Raw genomic sequence first — 21448 nt, 5'->3', positions numbered from 1 at the left:
TTACTTTATTGTTTTCCTTGTATTTTATATTGTTTTCTTATATAAATTTTCTTGATGTGTATATATAGTTTCTCACATGTTAGTAGGTATTAATTTATTCTTATATTTTGCAGGACTATTTTGAAAGAGAGTGGCTTTGCAAGGTATCTTCATTCAGCTGTCTTAATAAACGGAGCTATGCTCATTTTTGGCGGAAACACTCATAATGATACTTCCCTGAGTAATGGTGCAAAGTGCTTTTCTGCTGACTTTCTTGCATATGATATAGGTATGTATTGTATTGTATTTTTTGCATTTAAGTTTTAAATATCACTGTGTTGCTTTCTCATTCAAGCTAATGTAATCCTTTAAAGTCTTGATCCCAAACACCTTCAAGTTATAAATAATTTATATTGTAAAATTAAAAACAGGCTTTTGTTTCGTAATAGTCTTACGTTTTTGGTTTGTGGCACAAAGCACAGCAGCTAAAATGATCAATTTATAAAAATGTGCCTAATACTGTCTTATAATATGAATAGCGGATATGTCACTAAATGAATTGCAAGAATTGGTGTATTTTGGTGTTATGAAAGTGTGTTGAACAGAGACCCTAGTGGTTATTACCTCCAAGTGTTGATTGATTTTTTTTTTTAATACTGAATATCTACATAGTACTAATAAAATATGATGCTAGAATTAAAAAAAAAAAAAAAAGCCAACCTCCCCCCAAACAAACAAAAAACACACCAAACCCCCCCCAAACCGAAACCAAAACACTTCCCCACAAGTAACACTTGAGAGGTTCCTAAAAAGGTTTGGAATTGGTGGCAGTTTGGAAAATGCATTGCTCAGTGCTTATATGAAAGCACCACAATGGGCCTGAATTGAAAATCAGGGAGTGGAGTAGCCAAGGTACGCAGCAGCCTGAAAGGCGAGGCAGGGGTCGTCAGGTGGTGATGCTCAGGAAACGAAGAATGGTTCAGCTGCCACAAGCTGAAGAGCAATCTGGAAACATAGGAAGCCCACACCACACGCAGCAGAGTGTAGAGAAACAGCCTCTTGGGAGACTGATTGTGGTAGATAGCTGGTTATAGCTGAATAGACACAGGTTGGGGCTGATAGCTGAGACGAATGGATTTTACTGGATATCTTCCTCTGACATGTTGTTCTCTCCTCCTCCTGCCTCCTCTGATGCATTTCAGATTAGAGTATTAATTAAAAGATTCTTGCCTTTGAGACTGAAGTACATTACTTGATCAGGATAACTGCCTTGGTATGTGTCTGTTTCACATGGAGCAATACCCCACCCACAGTCTAGTGTGAGCACTCTTACTGAGTGGGAGGAAAATTCTGGGGGATACTCCCCCATATAGACTACTGGGAGAACTACATTAAATGAATCACGGCAATAATAGACTGTGGACACTTTTGCATCGTTACGTTAAGGATAAACTGTGTTTCTATGGACAAGAGCGCAATGAAGAAGGCTAAGCTATTTGTGCTTAGTTTCATGGGACAGAAGATAGTCTTAGGAGGATGGTGCTAAAAAAAAGTTTACTTCTGAAGCACCAAAGCCTGCTAGTATGCAGCATGAATGTCAAAATACAGCATTCATTCCCAGTTACCCGAGTTCAAAAGTAGAAGTGAATAGTAACAAAAGAACCCCATAAAACTTTGCTGACAACCAGCTGGGAGGAGGCTGGACTGTCATTCAGGGAGAATGAGATGATTGGAAATGACAGTCGATGTGAGATAATGTTTAATGGAACAAGGTATAAGTCATACACTTAGGAAATGATAAGCATTTTCTCCTACAAACTGAAGGCACGTTGCTGGAAATGACAGTAGCTTGTGCGTCCGAGTCAGGAACGTCATGTGGCTATGGAAGTTGCCTGTGCAGTCCTAATGAAAAGAAAGAAGCATTGAAGCCATTCTCAAGGCCCTGCATATTTTTGTAGAATTTTGGCAACACACATTTAAGAAAGACAAACTCAAACAGGGCTCTGCATGGCAAGTCGTGTTAAGGCCAGCTGAAGCATGAGGTGGCTTTAGGAGATAATAAAAGGATGTGGTATATTTAATTTTGCAAGAGAGTGCCTGAGATTAGAAAAGATTGTTGTTTATAAATATATGATAAGAATACACTTTGGAGGAAAACTGTTTAAGGTAAAAGACAGTCTCAAGACAAAACTAGATGAGTGTAAGCTTCAAGTCTGTAGAATGGTTCCAATCATTAGAGCTGTGCAGTTATGGAAAAGCCTCCCTATAGGATTGTGGAGGTTGTAAATCTAAGGGAATTTAATGAGTACATAATCTGTTTCCTGTCTTGTTTATTGCCACTGTTGTTCTTACTATAAATAGGTTTTCCCTTCCCTAATGTTCATGTCCATATTTTATGCATAGGCTGCGAATACAAACACATAGGTCATATTTGGGCCAAAAAACACAGCCACTTGTCCTGGGAGCTAAAAATTGGGAAATGTGTCAGAGCAGTCTGGGAAATGAACTCGTGCATGATCCTGTTGAGAATAGCTTGTGGATGGTGCCTGGATCTATTTTTGACAAGCATTCATTGTCTGAATACAGTTGTAGAAGAGGGTGAGACAAGATCCTTTTTATAGGACTACTTGATGACTCTTTATGGCTTTGTGTATCGATATCAACCACTCTGTGTTTGCTCTCATGAGAAAATAATTGGTAGATTAAGGACATGGAACACATATGTGCTATTTCCTGCCAGTTTCACTGAGTGTGCGAATAATGCCTTTTCAGAACAGTCAAATTTTTTGACTGTATCCCTGTATTACATATTCTGTAGCTTCTTGTAGGCATCTGATGGTGTGAGCTATTGATTTTGTTCTCATTTCAGTTTACATCTGGATTTAATTTTTAATGAAACAGGGCTCCCTCCTCATTTTAGAGGATTATATTAGTCTACATTTATCTGTAGAATCTGCACTTGAGAATCAGTAGTATGAGTCCCAGGATCTGAATAAGTGTAGCTTTGACTTTCACGCACCAGGAGTTTTTTATCCTACCTCATGAAAATGTTGTTGTGTTTTTTTGGTTTTTTTGTGAAACAATATTTCTGTTTTTCTAGTTGATTACAATATTTAATATGGTATTCATATTTTCTTGCAAGTCACATTCTCCTTGTGTTATCAAACTGATGAAGTACAAAAGAAACAGATGTAGTAATTACTCTTTAAAAAAAAATCTATGAAGATTGATTTGATACAAATGTAATCTTCTGTATTATTCATTTGGCCAAATTAAAAACAGTCTCACAACAAACATTAGATACAGACATACTTTTTCAGAAAATAGTTAATTATCCAATTCTTAGTAAAATAAGTATTATGGAATGGGTATATTTCAGAATTTTATTTACCTTGTATCATGAGTTTTTGAACAATGCTTGGAAGACAAAATATATGATGCTATCAGTATCTCATTTCCTAGATACCTTGCAAGTGATGGAGTATTATGCTCGGTCTTGGAAAAAATGGGTGCTGTCTGGAAACCAGCTGAATCCTAGAGATAGAGCCTATACTATTTATGTTCAGGTTGGGCTATAGAGTACTTTTGATGATATCTCTTATTATATGTGACATAATCTTATGGATGGATTGCTTCAGCTTTTTATTATCCATAAAAACGCTTACTGTTTTTCATATTAATGTGAAATAACTATTTGGGGGGATTCATCTCAGTTAAGTTTAGCTGTCTAAAAGGTTGGTTTTTAATACAATCTGGTAATCCAGAATCTTCCTCTAGTCAATGGAGGGAGATAAGTATTTCCAGAGAGCAATTAATTTTACCAAGCTTAGGACAGAGTTGCTTTCTTTTTCTTCTTTTCTGGAATCAGTCATTGCTGTCCAGGTACTGAACTTAGTCTACATGCATAAGTTTTAGACAGTTAAATGTGTCATGAACCAAGAGCTCAATTCAGTCATTTTAAATGGTTACTGCATCTGAATATTAGTTAAAGCTGAAGACTCAGAGATCTGGAGATGCTATAAAAGTATTTTGATACCCTAATTTTCATAATTTAATACTGTTCGGTGTATTTACTTAAATAATAGTAAACATATGATTAGAAGACTGCTGTATAAAATGAGCTTTAGAAACCTGGCCTTTGGTATGCTTTTGTCCTCCTCTGATATTTTACCACCAGACTTGCCGCCAAGTTGCTCTAGCAGCTCCTTAAAAATCCACAAATGGTTATCCTCATAGCGATGAGATATTTTTCTGACCGTGCTGTTACTGCTTACATTATGCTGAAAGAAGAACCTTGGCAATGGGGACAGGGTTGCCACTGGGCTCAGCCTGGCATGAGCCGAGCTGGTCAGCTGGATGCTCTGGTTGACCTGTGGTTTTCTAACTGGTGTTGGTTATGGCTTTTCTTTATCTGCTGTTCACTAGAGTGCTGTAGTTACCTGCGCAGTACATAAAAAGAAGCTGAAGGGCCTCAACTGGTGAGATCCTGCCTGTTACAGATGTAACTGTCAGTGTTCAAACTAGGATGTTTATTCAATTCTTCCATTATAGCATTTTGAAAGATACTCAATGACAGTTAATACAAACAGAGATGTGTGTGTCTCAATGTGTGAAGTATGGCTGCATACTTGTAATTAATGAATAGGGATTTCTCTTTCAAAATAAAATATTATCTTGTTCTTCGGTCTTCGCTGTGTAATTGAGAAACTATGTGTTGGGAGAACTGAGGGTATAGCTCCTAATTCCTACTTTGTAATATATAAAAAGTGCATACCTTTGGGAGACTGAGACATGGTGGAAAGAAAGTAGGTAATCACCACTGACTTTAAATCCTACAAAGTGCTTAGACCTCACAGAGATTAGTTTAAATAAATGTGTAATAGAACTAGAGAGGAAGAGTGACATGCGTCAGTATTGATGTTTTGCTTGTTTTCTTCTCGGTACAAAGTTTGACATTAGTTCAGTCTGCTTTTTTTTCTTCAGGAACAAAATCACATGAGTCAGTTACTGTTGGCCTGAAGTTCACCACTGTGTTTTCCGCGTACATAGTGGTAGAGTGGTTCAACCGGGCTAGTGTGCTGGGGAGTTTTTTTCTGAATACTTAACTAATTTGATTATATACATTGTCTAAGGAATAGAATACACTTCAGAGAGAAACCATGGTGATCTGTGTACCGTACAAAGCTCAAGTCCAACTCCTGCTCCAGACAAAGTATAATTGTTTTGCACAAGTTAGTCTAATGAGTACACATCTCCATAACTGGTCCTAATTCTGTGAAAGGATAAGAGTAGTGAAATAAATAACATTTCAGGCAAAGTAGTTCTTAATTTTTTAAACATTTATAAACAAAATGAAACCATTCCATTCTTTGACCATGACTAAGGATTATTTGATGGAAGTTAGGAAAATTTGAGGACATGCTTTTACATAAATTTACATGAATTTGAGCAAAAATAGCATACTTGCATCGCTATTGAATGGGCTCCAGTGTAATCAAAATGAGCTAAAAACTATTATGGATTCTGCTTGCTGCTATTGGCTTTCTGGTGTTGCAATAATCATGGAAAGCCCTCCCAGAGAAAATAGAACTCACAGAGTTTGTCCTGAAAAATACCAGCAGTTACACTGTGAATATTCAGTCACATTCCATCTTCTGGGCTATACCAACAATCAGCTTTTTGGAACAAGATTGTATCTGGTAACCAGATTTGGAGCAAGAATCCTACCTCGCTCTGTTTTCTCCTGTATGTTTGGGAAGAAAAGAGGGGTGCAGCATTACAGCTCTGTTTCTTCACTTTTATCCTCAATCTTTGTAGCTGGTATGAAGGTTTAAAAAACACATCACATGTCTGTCTTCCTTATGCTGCTCTATAATTAATGTTACAGTACTGATAAATGTATTGTATAAATCTGATTTATAATTTGTATGACGTTAGCATTACTGGAAAGCTTCTTTCTCTCTAAATGTGCAGATGGGTAGGTGGAAGGTCGTGTCCATGTGGGTTTTAATTTTCTGAAGGAGAGCTCAGTTTTCAACCTGGGGAATCTGATGAAGGACTACTAAAAATAACACCCCCCACACACACACTATGTATTTATATACATATATGTATTAAATACATATTTGTATATATGTATATACACAAATGGGAATATGTGCGTGTTGAAGAACTTGTTTTCAGCCCAATTGCAGATAAAAAATTTCAGAGGTGTACTCTAAAACTTTAGGATAGACTTTTTTTTAAGTATTAGTTTGGGATTAATAAGACCCCTTTTTTTTTTTTTTTTTAAAGTTGTAAAACTGTGATACAGGAGCCCCCCTTGTGCTTAAAACTCTTGCATTTCTATTCCAATCAGAGCTTAGGAAAGTAATTTAGATTATATTTTATGAGTATTCAGATGCAAAATTTGCAGATAAAAATAGATTAATTGGACATACAGAATCAGCATTTAAAACTGAGATTCTAACTACTGAGACTAGTATTTAAAAAAAAAAAAGAAAAGAAAAAAAAATGCTTTTTGTAAGAGTAAGGACATTGATTTTAGTTCCTGGCCAAATCGTAACGTTAGTAAATATATTTCTGTATGCCTAAGGCAGTTCCTGTAGTTTCAGTGTATGAAGTATTCAGTCTCTATCCTTTTGTTTCACATATGCCAGTTGCTAAGGTATCTGGATACCCTAGAAATGTATACAGAATGACTGAAAGGGAACCTCTATAAAAGCCAAAAACTGAAATAATTGGAACACAGCAGCTGCTTGCATGCTCTCTCCTAGTGATAGTTGTATTTCAGCATTGTTTGTATCTGTGGGAGAAGCACAATAACCCACACATTAAGATAATAATATACTCTGCAATGTTTCTTTTGTAAGTCTTGTTACTGTCTGGATTTCAATTTATTATTATGGATTAAATAATATGCAAATTTAGTTGTTTATGAAAGACAATATTGCATGTGAAATATTACGTTTCCTCTAGGGTATTCAAACAAAGCTTAAACTTTTTCCTGTTTGGAAAAAATTTTCAAGATTGTCATGAGACTAACTTCCGTTTTGCTTGTAATCAAACATCCTGCTTGTATTTTGTAATAAAATGAATTGTTTATTCATAAATTGTTTGCTTGTAAAATAAGCTGTTTCAACTCTAGTCTTTGTCATCAACAAAATGAGTAAGTTTAAATGTCTATAAAGATTTTTATTTCCACCCTCCCACCCCCCCCAGTGCAAAACCATCTATTTTTACAATTCTCCCTCCTTCTGGAGTTACAAATGGATTATCAATGTGTTATCACAAAGAAAATGTAAAGCAGCAGCTGTGATAGATTGTTTTATGTGTTCCTGAGCCCTTAAGTCATAAACGTAGTTCTGATGTTGTCTGTAGTAGCAGTTGTCTCCATATCACTGTGCTATTAGAAGAGCAAAACCAAAATAATACAATGCACTAATTGCTCCATTTAATAGTAAAGCTCAAGGCTGTTGGTTTTTTAAATATTGCTTGGGGAGTCACTGTTAGGTATATAGACTCTGCTGTAGTTGTTAGATCTATAGTTGAAATTCAGTTCATGCTGTTTCAAACATGTTTGCCTTTATGTTTTCCTGAGAGTAAGGAGATTTTTATTATCTGAGTAAAGAAAAATATTTATGCAGTGTGGAATGAATTGGAAAATAACTTTTTTGTTTGTACCTAACTTTCATGGTGCTTTAGTTGTTTATAGTGTTTAGTTGTCCAGAGGTACAAAAAAAAGAGAACTATTCAGAAGTATAATGTGTGTCCGTAATTTGTGAACCAACATTTCTTTTACCAGCGTAAAACTAACTGAGTTAGTTTTAAGTAAAGAGAACATACAAGTATAATCTGACATTGGATTCTGTATAGTACGTAAGGATGCACTACAGGTGTTACAGAAAGTGTGATTGAGCAGAATCATGTATACATTGGCATTTCAAATCTATTTAAATAGTTTAAAATTGAGAAATGGTTTGATAATGTAAACATAAAGTGGGTAGTTTCGTGTATCTTTTCTTAAAGCATAGCTCCAAATTTAGTAAAAGGTTGTCACCAAACCTGCCTGCCAGTGCAAAAAACCAGCTGTGATCCTGGAAGTAAAATATAGAACACTGGTCGCCCCTTTTTTAGAGACTGTCCTAACAACTTCCGCTCCCTGTTTCTAACAATATATATATATATATTTTTTTTTTTTCCTGTTTAGTGGAACAGCATTAACTTGGAGTGGTGAAGAGTTACCTAGCTTGAAGGGTTAGGGCACTTTCCTCAGAAATGAAAGCTGTAGGTTTAAATCCCATTGGGTAGGAAATGAACCTGTTTCTCCTACATCTTGGATCATTACTCTAACTACTATTAAACTATATAAAATAAGTCTTTTTCCTTTTATCATATTTCGGAAGTATGAAGCCTTTCCATCCTTTAAAGGACATTCTTTAGAGGAAACAGTGAGTATCACTTTGAGAGAGTTCTGCCTGCAAGGTCTGAGTGGGCATGGTGCTTCTGTTCAGTCTTGAGTGCAATATTGGGCATTGCAGTGTGGGGGAGGAAAATGAAGATGAGGTGTAAATAAGTTTCTTTTCTGCTCAATGCTTACAGTTTTTCATGAGTTTCTGTCGTGTTTTCTGCAAAGGGAATATTTCAGTTCCTTGATGTTCTCTTACATTCTTTTACAAAATTTTGTAGATTTGGGAGTGAGTTGTCAAGATTTTCATAGTCTTTTTAGTTGTTGAAAATAATTGAGATGCCCATAATACATTTAATAAATCAGATGAAGAAAGGGGAGAGTAATCACCTTTAAAACAGCTTGTAGATGTGTGGTTCCCTTAGATTTTCATAAATAAAATTTGAATTGGAGGTAGTTGGATGCTCAACTTGCATAATTTTCAAAATTGCTTTATTAACTTAATTCGGACATGAATTTAATGGAGCTGTGTTAACTTGTGTCCGCTCCAGTTCTGCCCTAATGTTTAAATAACACATTGTTCAAAATCAGATGTGAATGGTAAGTGCAAACTTTATACTGCCCTCCACTCCTAAACAGGTTTTTAATGGTATGTTCAACTGTATGTCTGAAAAGCAAAAGTCACTCATAAAAAGACTTGCAGGACTAACAGGATAGAGCTAGGAAGCTATATTTCCCCTGTTTTTCCTTCAGTCGTATTTAGGTAAATCTGATCTTAGTTAAATATTTTAAAGCAAATCTGTATTGTAGTATTTTGCTTATGTGACTTTGTTGATTAGAAATGTGGTCTTTTTTTTCCCCAATAAAATCATGGATACATTAATGGGATACATTCTAGTAATGTATGAATATATTATACTGGTATAGCATATTCCTCTTACCCTACTGTATATGCTATTATAGTACCTTTGTATTGATGTAACTGGTTGTAATTTTAGTGATCTGAGCAATGGAGCCTTAATTGTGCCACAGTGAATTCTCAGGGACTCCTTCTCTGTGTCTTTATGTCCCTCGTAGACAGCCTGGATTCCCATCTCTGTGAAATTATCCTTACTGTTGCAACACTGAGAACTTTTCTATAAAATGCCTTGGTCATGTCCTCTGATACCAGTAATGCAATATTGCCAGTAGGATGTAGATGAGAAGGATATAGGTGGCTGGACAAAGTTTAGGGTGTCAAGGCCTGTCCTGTTGGAGTGTGGACCCTGGAGAGCACTACCCCGTACAAAGTTCATTCGGGGTTTTTCTCTGCCAGCATCAGCTGGATCACCTCAAATCTGGAGCATTTCTGTGGTGTGTTTCATCACATAAGTAATTTGTATGGCTGGTGAATTCACGCTCGGAGCCACTTCTGTATCATCTGGTAACCATTTAATCTATACTAGGGAGGAGTATGAATCTTTTTCTTATAATGATATGATGTGGTAGAACTTGTTCTTGAAGCCTTACTAATAGAAAGGACAGCCCCTGTATTCCTCCATGTACTTTCAGTGACTAAAACTTCTGCTAATCAATTTGGAACAAATAGTATCATTCCTTCATCTGCTGAGTAACTCTTTCTATTAAAAGCAGTATAGACTTCCATGTACAATATATTATACCTGGATACATACAAAGCCTATGATAAATACCACCAATACCATATCTTCCACTTACTATCTGTATAATACCTTAAGAGTGCATGACATTTTACAGAGGAAACTATTTTATTCTTTACTCCATAGAGCTTACCATCCTTATTAGACTTAATACAACAAATACAACACACAGAAGGCTGTAATAGCGATAAACAATGTTGAAACTCGTACTGCATTTGCTGTTTGTCACTTTCTTCTTGGAACCGTACAGTAAGTCTGGAAATTTTGGGTACTTTGAAATGTTCAAAAGAAGTTTGAAGATAACGGGCAGGGACGAATTCTATTTGATTCTTTACGAAAACCCACCAAAAATCAGTTGGTTAACTATCTGTATTTTGTACTAACCAATCTGTACAGAGAAACTCAGATCAGGAATTTAAAGCTGAGCAAAAGTATTATTCTTGCACAATGCTCCGTTTAGTGTTCTGTAGTCATTGAGAAGGCTAGGAGGAGATAAGAGGGAAGGCAATTTGTAACGTGCTTCCCTCCCCCTTTTTTTTCTTGTACTCGATTGAAAAGACCTGCCAGTTTGACAAATACCTTCAGCAAGAAAGGAATTATTATATCTTCAACCCTCAAGGGTTTCTTATCTCAAAACCGACCTTTATTATGGTTTTATGGTTTTCCTTCGGCATTAAATCCCACTTTTTCTTAAATAAATTTCTAAGTACAGGAAACACTATATATTTGTATATATGTTTGTAAAAATACAAAAAATAATGTGCAACATTTTCCAAGATCAGATGAAAATTTAGTGTGGGTTTTTTAAATTGTTTCTTTTACCGTCAAAGGCATATGAGCTCAAACATGCTGTTTCTGTTTATGTGCAATGACTTACAGCAGCAAGAACTTGATTTTAAAGTATAACAGCAAAATCTTGCTGTTAGGTTGTAGCGTTAAAATGTTTGCTTTTTATAGCTTTTAAAACGGAAATATTTTCTTGAAATAGAAATTGAATTCACGATTGTTGAACATTTATTTCCGATAAATAATATTGCTCTTAGTCTGAATTTCTTACATAATTCAAACACCATGGAGGCATCAAATGCCAGTGTTATGCTGGGATATGGGCAATACGCAACTTTTATATTTAATACTACTCCTACCTTCACCTGAAACTTGTGATCACAAGTAATTAATTGGTGCCCTAGCACTGTGATCTCTTCTGTTGAAACTGTTTCAGGAACAATATCTCTCTGGCATGTATGTACTTTCACCATTCTATTTAAGTAGACAAAATAAAAAAAGAACAATTGTGAAAGAGGAAGTGTATTAATACCATAATTTTGTGATAATATAATGTTAGCGATGATAGTGACAGAAGGTAGAAGTTGAGAAAGAGGCAAGATTTTGGGGATGCATTGGTCCTGTAAGACAGTGAATTAAACTTACTATACTTTCTTTTTCTTCAAACTACTAAAATAATTTAAAGTCTACCATCTGATGTTGAAATTATTGCTGTTTGGACCATCTGTGTTATTCTGGTAATAAAGTTTCTGTTTCCAATTTATAAAAAGATGCAATTGATTTATCTATCACAGCCACAGTCTCTCTCTGACTCTATGGGCTCAGGCTGTGATTCTGTGGAAGCCTAAGTCAATCTAGTGGCGTATTACTGCGGTTTTGCCTGTAGCCATGCTGTCCTGCCCCCTCTCATGTGCCAAGTCCACCCTTGTGTGACCTTGTACTGAGCTGTTTCAGCATGGTATGCTAATAGGAAGCTAACTGGACAAAGTGCTGCCGTGAATAATTTTCTGCATTAGAAGTGCCCGAACAGCAGCACTAGCAGAGATGAACTGTTCTAACAGGGGGAATGAGAACAGCGCTAGCATAGCCAGTAGTTAGAGTGACTTAGGCTCTGTGTGACACCAGCCTGGAGGACAATTTGTCCCTCCATTTTTGTTGTTTTCAGCTGGGGAGGGAGGGAGGAGGGGTGTTTGGGTTTCATTTTGTTTTTTATTTTTTAACTTTAATCAGACTTCCTTGAAATATGTGGTCTGATGATGATATTCTTTTTTTTTTAATCATATCTATAACTTGCATACATTATTCCAAATTTTAAAATTAAGTGAGTATACTCACTGTGGCTGTCATTGGAATCTTACAGGTAAATAATTCAGCAATATTAGGTAAAAATCAACCTCCGTAATAATTGCATTAAGACCCTGGAAACAGCTAGGTTTCAGATGTGCTCCCCCCAGTCTTGCTGTATGCCAGCGACCTTTTCTGACTGTTGGTCCCTATAGGACACTTCTGCTTCTTTGTGGTACTAACTCTGACTGTGCAGCTTCTACAGGCATGTACTCTGTTTACTTCTGTATATTATGGAGAGTATGCTGAGCAAATAGGTCATTTTTATTGTGTCTTGGTGTCCAAATTGATAGCTTTGTGACTGGTTTAAAAGAAAAAGTGTCATGTTATTCTGGCTTCAAACCACATTAAGGCAAAATGCAAGTAAGTTTTCACTGAGAATATCTGAAAGGATAATAAAATTATCAAAGACCTAAATATATATATGTGTGTGTATACGTACACATATATACACACACATATATAAATAAAGCCACACTTTTATTTGGATTAAATTGGAGAGGTCTCTCTCCCTTTAACTCCTTTTCGACTTTGGATTTAATCCTTATCTTTGTGTGTATAGCAGATTTTTTTTTTAAATGAGAAAACTGTAACCCTCTGTCTGATGTGAAAGTTTTCGTGAAAGTTTACCTTACCTGTCTCCAAAACCTGTTATGATGACAAATTCCAGAAATGCTTTGCCTGCTCTGTAGAGAAGTACTTTCTTTGCTCCCTTTTAAAGGGATTTTCTTGAAGTTTCAATCTCTAGCTGCTCCCTATTTCTATTACTGTGGGGTTTGAATATTTGAAGTCAGTAAAGTTCAAGAAGGAGATAATGAAGAAAGACTAATTGTTCTAAAGAACTAAAATCCCAGTCAGGACAGAAAAATGAAACCACACCAAAACCACATTTGTAAATGCTCCTACAGCAGTACTAAAAGAAATACACTTGAATAGTTAATTTGAAGTGAAGATGCTGATACAACATTCATCTCAACTACTTGATGAAAGGAAAGTAATTAGTAGCATGCTTAAATCAAGATACCAACGGTAAGACGATAATGAGATGGGCTGCACAGCTGGAGGAGTGGTAGTTTATCTTAAAGCACTTATGAAAAGAAATGTTTACTGTCACAGATGTTCAGTGAAATACATATGAATTTAAATCCTTTGGCTAATTTGAGGGTGTGTAATGTTAGGGCAATATTACTGATCACTTGATGACAATGATGGCAGTGGGTGTTGAAACGGGCTGTGAAGGCTGAGAACTGTATGATAATGGACTCTTCTGTGAGTGTCCTCTGGCCTTGATAAATGCCATGATAGATGATTGTTGCTGACAGGTTCTTGGAGCATCTACTCAACAACTGCATCTAAAAGGAGTACCTGTTGACTTATTCTTGAGCAATGCAAATATAGCTTCTCAGAACTAGTGACTGCAGTGTGCTCAAATCCTGCAATTTCTAGAAATGTAGAAGAATCTTTATGCATATGAATCCTTTCTCCAGAAAATCCATCAGTGATGCATTTAAGAGGGGGATCTACCTAAAAATCCAAAGCCTGCTTAAAAAGAAATGAAGAGAAGGACCAAAAATTCCAAAATGGCATTAATGGAGTGTGTTTAAAGACTGATAGTGTGTATATCACTGATCTGTGATATATGTTGATAAATGCATATCAGTGGAAATAAAGATGCTAAAAGGACCCTATGAAGTCCAAATAACTAACATGTTTAAACAGCAGAATAAAGCAGATTATTAGTAGAAAAAAGCAGCTCAGCTTTCACCTAGTGACAACAGAAAGAAAAAGTCTAGAAACTAATATTCAGAATGGTTTTAAATACGTCAGTCGAATTTTGTTTCAGAGTTTGTGAGACCAGTAGGTGATGAAAGCATGTTAAGAACATTTGAAAGTCATGAAGTATAGATGGTCTGTTTTTACTATGGAGACAGCAGGGGTTACCAGTACTGATCCCTCTGGGAAAGGAAGGTCAATAGGCAATAAAGTTAGCTGATACTTAAAATACAGAGGAGTGTCTGATAAAATCCATTTTGCATATATTTTGCTGAAAACTTTTGGAATTATTTATATATGTTTTCATATGCTTTTGTTTTGTCTTTCAGCTTGTGATGAATGGAAGATTTTACCAAAACCTAATCTGCATCGAGATGTCAACAGATTTGGTCACACTGCTGTTGTCAGTAATGGGTAAATGAAACGTATTTTAAGTTTTCCTGACTGTTTTTCTGAATGATAAAAACTGTGGCAGAAATTATGCTTATGTGAAGTATGGCTCAATGATATACAGCTGATGTAATTTATTAACACGAAAAGTAGTGCTTATCAGGGACTTGTCTTAGATAATCAGTATAGCTAATTATCAATTTGACATGCTGTGGAATCTATGCAATGACATTTTATATGAACCTTCTAGTGTACTGAGGTGTTTCCTCAGTATTGTGGACTACACTGAATTTGAAATTCAGTACCAGCTATAATCTTCAGTTAGATGTAACGGGAGAAATCTTTTTCTCTTTGCAGCATGCTATAATTCCTTGTTCTTCTACAGTCATAAAATCAAAAACACGTAATTAAAATTTGCTCAGAAAAAGCAAGATTTTGAAGATACTGAAACAGTGATCATCATTAACCACTTGCAGGAAGTAAAGCCTGCCCGCATCTAGACTATATTAAGTATATTGCTTATCCTCTATAAAATGTAGCATACTTTCATGTCACTTGTTGAGCTCAGTAAAACTTCATCATCTAGAAACAGGAGATGGAGTGGATCTGGAGTTTGCTGGATTTGATGGCTGAACTCTCTGCTTCCTCCCACCCCAACCCCCAAAGATAAAATTGTAGGACAAACGTCTCCTTTTTAGTGGAAAAGTTGTAGAAAACTGTAGTGGGGTTAAAGAAATTTCTGCTGTTTGCTTGTGTCAGTTTTACTATTGCTGGTTGCCAAATGGCCTAACGTCTGACAGTTGCAGTACTACAGATTATTGTACTACTGATCATTCCTCTTCTACGTTATTCATCGTGCTAATAAACTCAGTATTTAAGTAGATGTGGGCAACTTGCAGATCCTCTGCATATGGATATTGTATAGGTCAGAAATAATGGTGGTGATAAGTAATACTACAAATAAGAGTTTGACTGATTTTAACAAAAATAGCAGTAAGTTGTAACTCTGTACACACAGCACTTGAAATTACTCAATGAACAGATTACTTCATTAAGAGAAAATTGCTTGGAATTAATGAATTCAGCAACTGGTGATTTGTGTTGTTTTAAGATACTTCGAGAACTGTCACTTTCAGTGAATTAGATTCAAGGTGAAAATGCCCTTTTTTTTTTTTCCTGAACTTAATGGTATTTTTAGTAGGGTTTTATGTACAAGAAAGTGTAATACGAGATACTCTCCAAAGATTTCTGCTATTGGTAACTGTATGATTAATTCTGTTTTAAGAGTATATGATACAACAGATATACAGGTTCTTTATTATTATCTTTTACCTGAGGCTGTTCTTAATTTTAAATGAGAAAGGTAAGGTCTCAAGTCTAGTCTTCTGGTTCTGATGTCAGCAGCTACTACACCGGAAATGTTACCAAAAAGAAATATCCATCTGCCAATTATTACTGGCTGCCTTTGAAATCTCCTTGAAGAAAAATGTTCTCATTTCCTGCAGCCCATTATTTCACACTCTGTTCTCATTATCTAACTCCAGAAATGAGTAGTTTCCTCCATAGCGCTTCTTTCTTCTTTCCAGACATTTGGTATATGTCACTCACTAATCCATATACCACAGTGCACTTTGAACAATTTTTTTATTAGTCTAAACTTCCATGGAGAAATACATTGAAAAACTTACCAATCTTTGTAATGGAACCACTGACAGAGTTTTTATTAGAGAGAGGTGAAGAATGTTTTTTATAATAATATGTGTTATTTTTTTTATTGTATATCAAGATAGCTAAAGAAATCAAGAAAATGTATCTATAGCTACAATAACAGTTATATTTGCTTGCTTTTTCCTAATAGGTCCATGTATATATTTGGGGGTTTTTCAAGTGTTCTTTTGAATGACATCCTTGTGTACAAGCCTCCAAACTGTGAAGCATTCAGAGATGAAGAGCTGTGTAAAAACGCTCGTCCAGGGATAAGGTGTCTGTGGAACAAGAAACACTGTGAATCCTGGGAATCTGGACATGCTAATAACATCCTTAGAGCAAAGTGTCCTAAGAAAACAGGTAAGTGAATTATAGTCTTACAGTGTCAAATTTGCCATGCGATGTAGGAGATGGGGGGGGGAGGGGTGGGAACCCTAAAATGCCCCTCGAAAGACCAACCAGGTGGAACTAGTGATTGGACTGTTAAGACTGTTCCTCTCTGAGAATACCCAATGCAAGAGATGTATGGATTAATTTTTAAAATCGTTCAATTCTGGAGGTTTTTTTTAATTTCAAATACAGGGAAGTAGGTGCAAAAAAGCACAAGTTTAAGATGTTAAGGGATACAAAACATAAGAGGGTTCAAAGAGAAGAATTTACTTAACTGGGGAGCTAAAGCATAAAATGACTTTAGATTGGATTTGGCTCAGTGTGTTTGAGGCATTTATAAAAGGGTGAGCTTTGAATTATTGTAGCTGAATTAATTTTCCTCTTTCTCCACCTTCTCCTGTTTCGGGATATATACACACACACACATACACACACACATATATCTCTCTCTATGTATATATAAAAAAGCCTTAATATTTTTCTGATTCCAAGAAAGCATAACAGCAATCAGAGCACAGATGGACACTGCAAGTGATATCTGGCATGACAGGCATATGGCACTCTCATGTCTGTCTGTACCAGTAAGAGAGAGGGAAAGCATTGGTGCTTCAGGTAGATTACTTATCAAACAGGGGTATTTGTGTAGAAGAATATAGTTCAGTCACAGCTGGAAACAAACTTGAGGCAAACAAGCCTTTGCTGCAGTATGTCAAAATGGATTCAAGTTTGTCATGGGAATTTCTATGCGGCATTGTGATAGCTGTTTGAAACAGCAATTTAGCGTTATGAATAACTGTTGCACCCTATTCCTAAGTATTTTGGCTTGTCACAAATAAAGTGCTTATGAAAGTGTTGTTCTTATACTTCACATGAATAGAATATGCATCCGTGCTACATATACCTGCTATTTTTTCTGTGCATCTTTCCTTTCAGCACAGTATAAAATTGCTAACCAGACTTTGGCTGTGTGCTACATGTACAAGCTACCATACAATTAAACTGCCAGTCTACTTTTACTGTTTGTTAAAAAAATATTAGCTCTGCTATTAATCAATGCTTCAAGACAGTTTATTTTTCTGTTAGCTTTTACTTGTTTCTGAACTGGATATAAAGTTGCAAACTTGGAAAAAAGGTGCATTATATAACAAAAAGTTTATCCAGGTAAAGCTTTCTGAAGAACTGCTTTTGTACAGTTTCATAACATTTAGAGATCTAGAATCTAGAAAGTTTCAGCTCTTTATAAAAAGAAACATTTTGAGGTACTAAATTAAAAAGTAATACAGATGAAAGTGGATCTTACAAAAAGCTGATCATATCAACAGGTGTTTAAAAAAACAAAGCACAGAGAGGCTGAAGGAAAATAAAAAAGTTAGAGCAGTTTCTAAAGTACAGCTGCTGCAGTGGGAATAAACTACAACTAAACTTGCAAGAGGTGAGGTGTGTAGAATTCCAGTTCCGAAGAAGTTGTGTGGGCAGCACTGCTTCATTGCTGCCAAATCCTTCCAGCTTCAGGTGGTAATATTCTGCCAAAAGCCAATTTTTCATATATTCTTTTATACCACTTGGCTCAATTGTTATCTGGTTGAGAGTGTCATCTGAGAAACTGCTGATAGCCAATATTAAAGGATAAGCAGAAATTTTAGTGGGTTTTCAAAAGATCAATTCTTGCATAGCAAGGCTTCCCTGGCAAGAGAATCTTAAACTTGCATGATCCTGGGACTAAAGAAGCCAAACCGCACAGGAGTTAAACACGGTAATCGGTGTAGGAGATGATAGGAATTCTATTTTGGGTCATGGTGATTTTTCAAGTTTTTGCTGCCTTTAAGCAGAAAAAATAATTTGTGTCCCAAACCATTTTAAATAATATACATTTTAGTCCAAGTCCTGAAGGCTTGTATTAAGGATTTAACATGTACTCTTCCTCAAATACGTTTTGTAGAGAAAGGGCAGAACTATAACTTACCAATCATTATTAGGTTTATAAATTGATTTATAAAGACTTCAAATGTCTGTGTGTTGCTAATATCTGTCTCAGATTTTTTTCATTTACTACTTTTACCTTTGTCTTCATGCATAGCAATCTAATATTTTTATCAGAAACCTGCATCTGAAGAAAATCTTTCTTCTGTGTTAAAGGAGCGAAGAATGAATAGTTTAAGAAACTTTCTGATACTCTTAATTTATGCACTGTGCTGAGAGTTTATATGCTGCAAATCAGTGAATATTCTTTTAGTTGATATGAGACTTATGAATCTTCAACTACAGTTGTTACTAAAAGAATTTTTAAAGGAGTAAATCTTATTAACTGAATAGAATTAATTTCCTACAGTAACTTAAACCTTTATGAATGGCTAGAGTTCAAATGAAGGATGTAACAGAAAATACTCACAGCAAGTGTTTAAAATGTGGTATTCTCCTTCTGTGTGATGCTTCTTTTTGACTTTCATGTGTATTGCAGCTGCTGCAGATGACAGATGTTACCGATACGCGGACTGTGCGAGCTGTACTGCCAATACAAACGGGTGCCAGTGGTGTGATGACAAGAAGTGCATTTCAGCAAATAGTAACTGTAGCATGGTGAGTCTTTGCAAATCTATGATCATGTTATTAATACTTTTCTAGCTAAACCAGAGGCCTGTTGCAGCAAATGAAAGGGGTATAGTAGACTAATAGTGGCTTGTTTTGAACACAAACATAAACGTTTGCCTGGCTTTTGCAGTAAAAATGTTGTAGAGAGCAGAGTTGGACTGCAGCAAAGATACCTATTCCAGGGAAAAAAAATAATATATTCTTTAGGATTGTGTTAGCCCACTGTATATCTCTCAGGACAAATACTATTATCTCTTAATTAATGAAATTTGGAATGTCCCAGAGTCATTATCAACTTGGGTTTTGTGCCTATGCAGTGTATAGTACACAGGCAGAAACCGTGGAATCCCATGAAGGGTGGCTGTTTGGGTTTTTTCACTTTCAGACAGGACCAGGTCAGTCTCATTAGTCTTGGTATTCTGATCATTGACCATCACAGAAAAGTTTTTCTTTAAGTCATGGAGTTACTTGTCATCTCATTAAAGGAATATGAGTTTCTGTCACCGTGAGATTAACTAGTTTGTGATTATTTGGTAAGATTGTTCTGATCTTTGTATAGACAAGCGATAAAAACATACAAGTTTATATTTTTCTGTTTTTAATATTGCTTAGTGCCATGTTTTATACTTTACGTTGTTGTCCACCAGCTGCTGAATCTCTTGCTTGTGCATTTGATTTTTGACAAGCTTATAATAGTATTTTAGCTTTATAAATTTTGCTTCCTTGTATTTTTCAGCTAGCTCCAGACACCTGGCTGTACTTGAGTTCAAAATCCTTTCTTTACACACTCCATTAGTAAAAGTAGCTTGCTTTCTGGTTTGAACCTGGTGCAAATCAATCTTGTTCTCCAGACAGACAAATTAAGGTGTGAGTTGGATTGACTCTGACTCAAATCTTGTCCATTCAAAGTGAGCAGAGCCGGCTCTAATCACTGGCATTTGTAGCTAGTCACTACTAATAAAAGCAATGCAGACACAAATTCATCAGCAGCCATGTTATAAGTCCGTCAGGCGTGATTTCACATTCCAGGCACTAATGGTTAGTTTCCTTTGTGATCTTCAAGGACTCTTCCTTTCCTCACACATTGTACTATATTAGGTGCCAATTTTCTAACTGTGGTTTTCAACTCTTAAGCAAGGAACGGTTGCTAAGGACAGCAGACCATCTTCATCCCTAATAAATGTGGAGCACCGGGTATTTTAGTACAAGCTTCTCAGTTCAGTATCTTTCTTTGTTAACCTTTCCACAACCAAGATTGTCAGCATAATTAGCAACTAATGCATCAGTCTTCTCTATATCATTTCCTGTCTTCCATTCAGGATTTCAAGTGGATAGCAAAGGCTGTTAGTGGAGTTACTAAAGAATGGGATAGTGAAAATATATCAAAATGATTTCTGAAAAGAGTTACTAACATAAGTTGAAGATGGCTATTGCAAAATGAATGTATTGGCTGGGAAACGATGGAGACAGAATTTTGCAGCTTTCAACATAAACGCACTAAAAGAGCAGCAACAGAATGGTACCGTGTGGAGAAATGGAATGGATCAGGCTGATTATCCATTTTTATAGACTGCTACTTCTGGACTAGGCCCACAAAATGAAAATGTAGTGACGGTACTGTGATGGTAATATGGGTTAACAAGCTGTAGACTCAGAAACATCATAAGGAGAAGGCCCCATTTTTGCAGCTGTACAAAGACCTTGATTTATTACTTTGTCTCGTCTGGATGTTCTATGATCTGACGATAATGTTTTAGAATCTGTTGCTTTTGCTTCGTGGAAAACTGGCCAGCATACTAAAGATATGTTGGCAATCAGTTTGGCATTGGCCTTGTGGTCATGGATATTTGCAAAGCAGTGACTGTTCTGCTGATTGGAAGGGCTCTAAAAAAGGGAAATTTCCCTGAAATAACTCTGGACAGATGGACAGCGGAGTTCAAGATCCTTAGGGCACCGAGGAGGGCGCACAGCAAGCTCGCTGACCTGCACTTCAGGAGAGCAGACTCTGGCCTCTTCAGGGATCTGCTTGGTAGAGTGCCATGGGACAAAGCCCTGGAGGGAAGAGGGGCCCAAGAAAGCTGGGTAATATTCAAGGGTCACCTCCTCCAAGCTCAGGAGCGATGCATCCCAACAAAAAGGAAGTCAGGCAAAAACGCCAGGAGGCCTGCATGGATGAACAAGGAGCTCCTGGACAACCTCCAGCACAAAAAGGAAGCCTACAGAGGGTGGAAGCAAGGACAGGTAGCCTGGCAGGAGTACAGAGAAATTGTCCGAGCAGCCAGGGATCAGGTTAGGAAAGCTAAAGCCCTGATAGAATTAAATCTGACCAGGGACATCAAGGGCAACAAGAAAAGATTCCATAGGTACGTTGGGGATAAAAGGAGGACAAGGGAAAATGTGGGCCCTCTCCGTAACGAAACAGGAG

At 36.3% G+C, this 21448-nt stretch overlaps 1 protein-coding gene across 1 annotated transcript in view; it reads left to right on the top strand.

The window, feature by feature from the left end:
• Nucleotides 1-21448, top strand: part of ATRNL1 (attractin-like 1) — a 548413-nt gene that overhangs the window by 104308 nt on the left and 422657 nt on the right. Inside the window, exons 10-13 of the mRNA XM_009325920.1 lie at nt 114-268; nt 14277-14361; nt 16196-16404; nt 18893-19011. Coding sequence (XP_009324195.1) covers nt 114-268; nt 14277-14361; nt 16196-16404; nt 18893-19011 — 568 coding nt within the window. The remainder of the gene's footprint in view (nt 1-113; nt 269-14276; nt 14362-16195; nt 16405-18892; nt 19012-21448) is intronic.

The sequence above is a fragment of the Pygoscelis adeliae genome, unplaced genomic scaffold, assembly GCF_000699105.1.
Source record: "Pygoscelis adeliae isolate BGI_AS28 unplaced genomic scaffold, ASM69910v1 Scaffold4, whole genome shotgun sequence".
Lineage (NCBI taxonomy): Eukaryota > Metazoa > Chordata > Aves > Sphenisciformes > Spheniscidae > Pygoscelis > Pygoscelis adeliae.
This window is presented reverse-complemented; position numbering and strand designations above follow the sequence as displayed.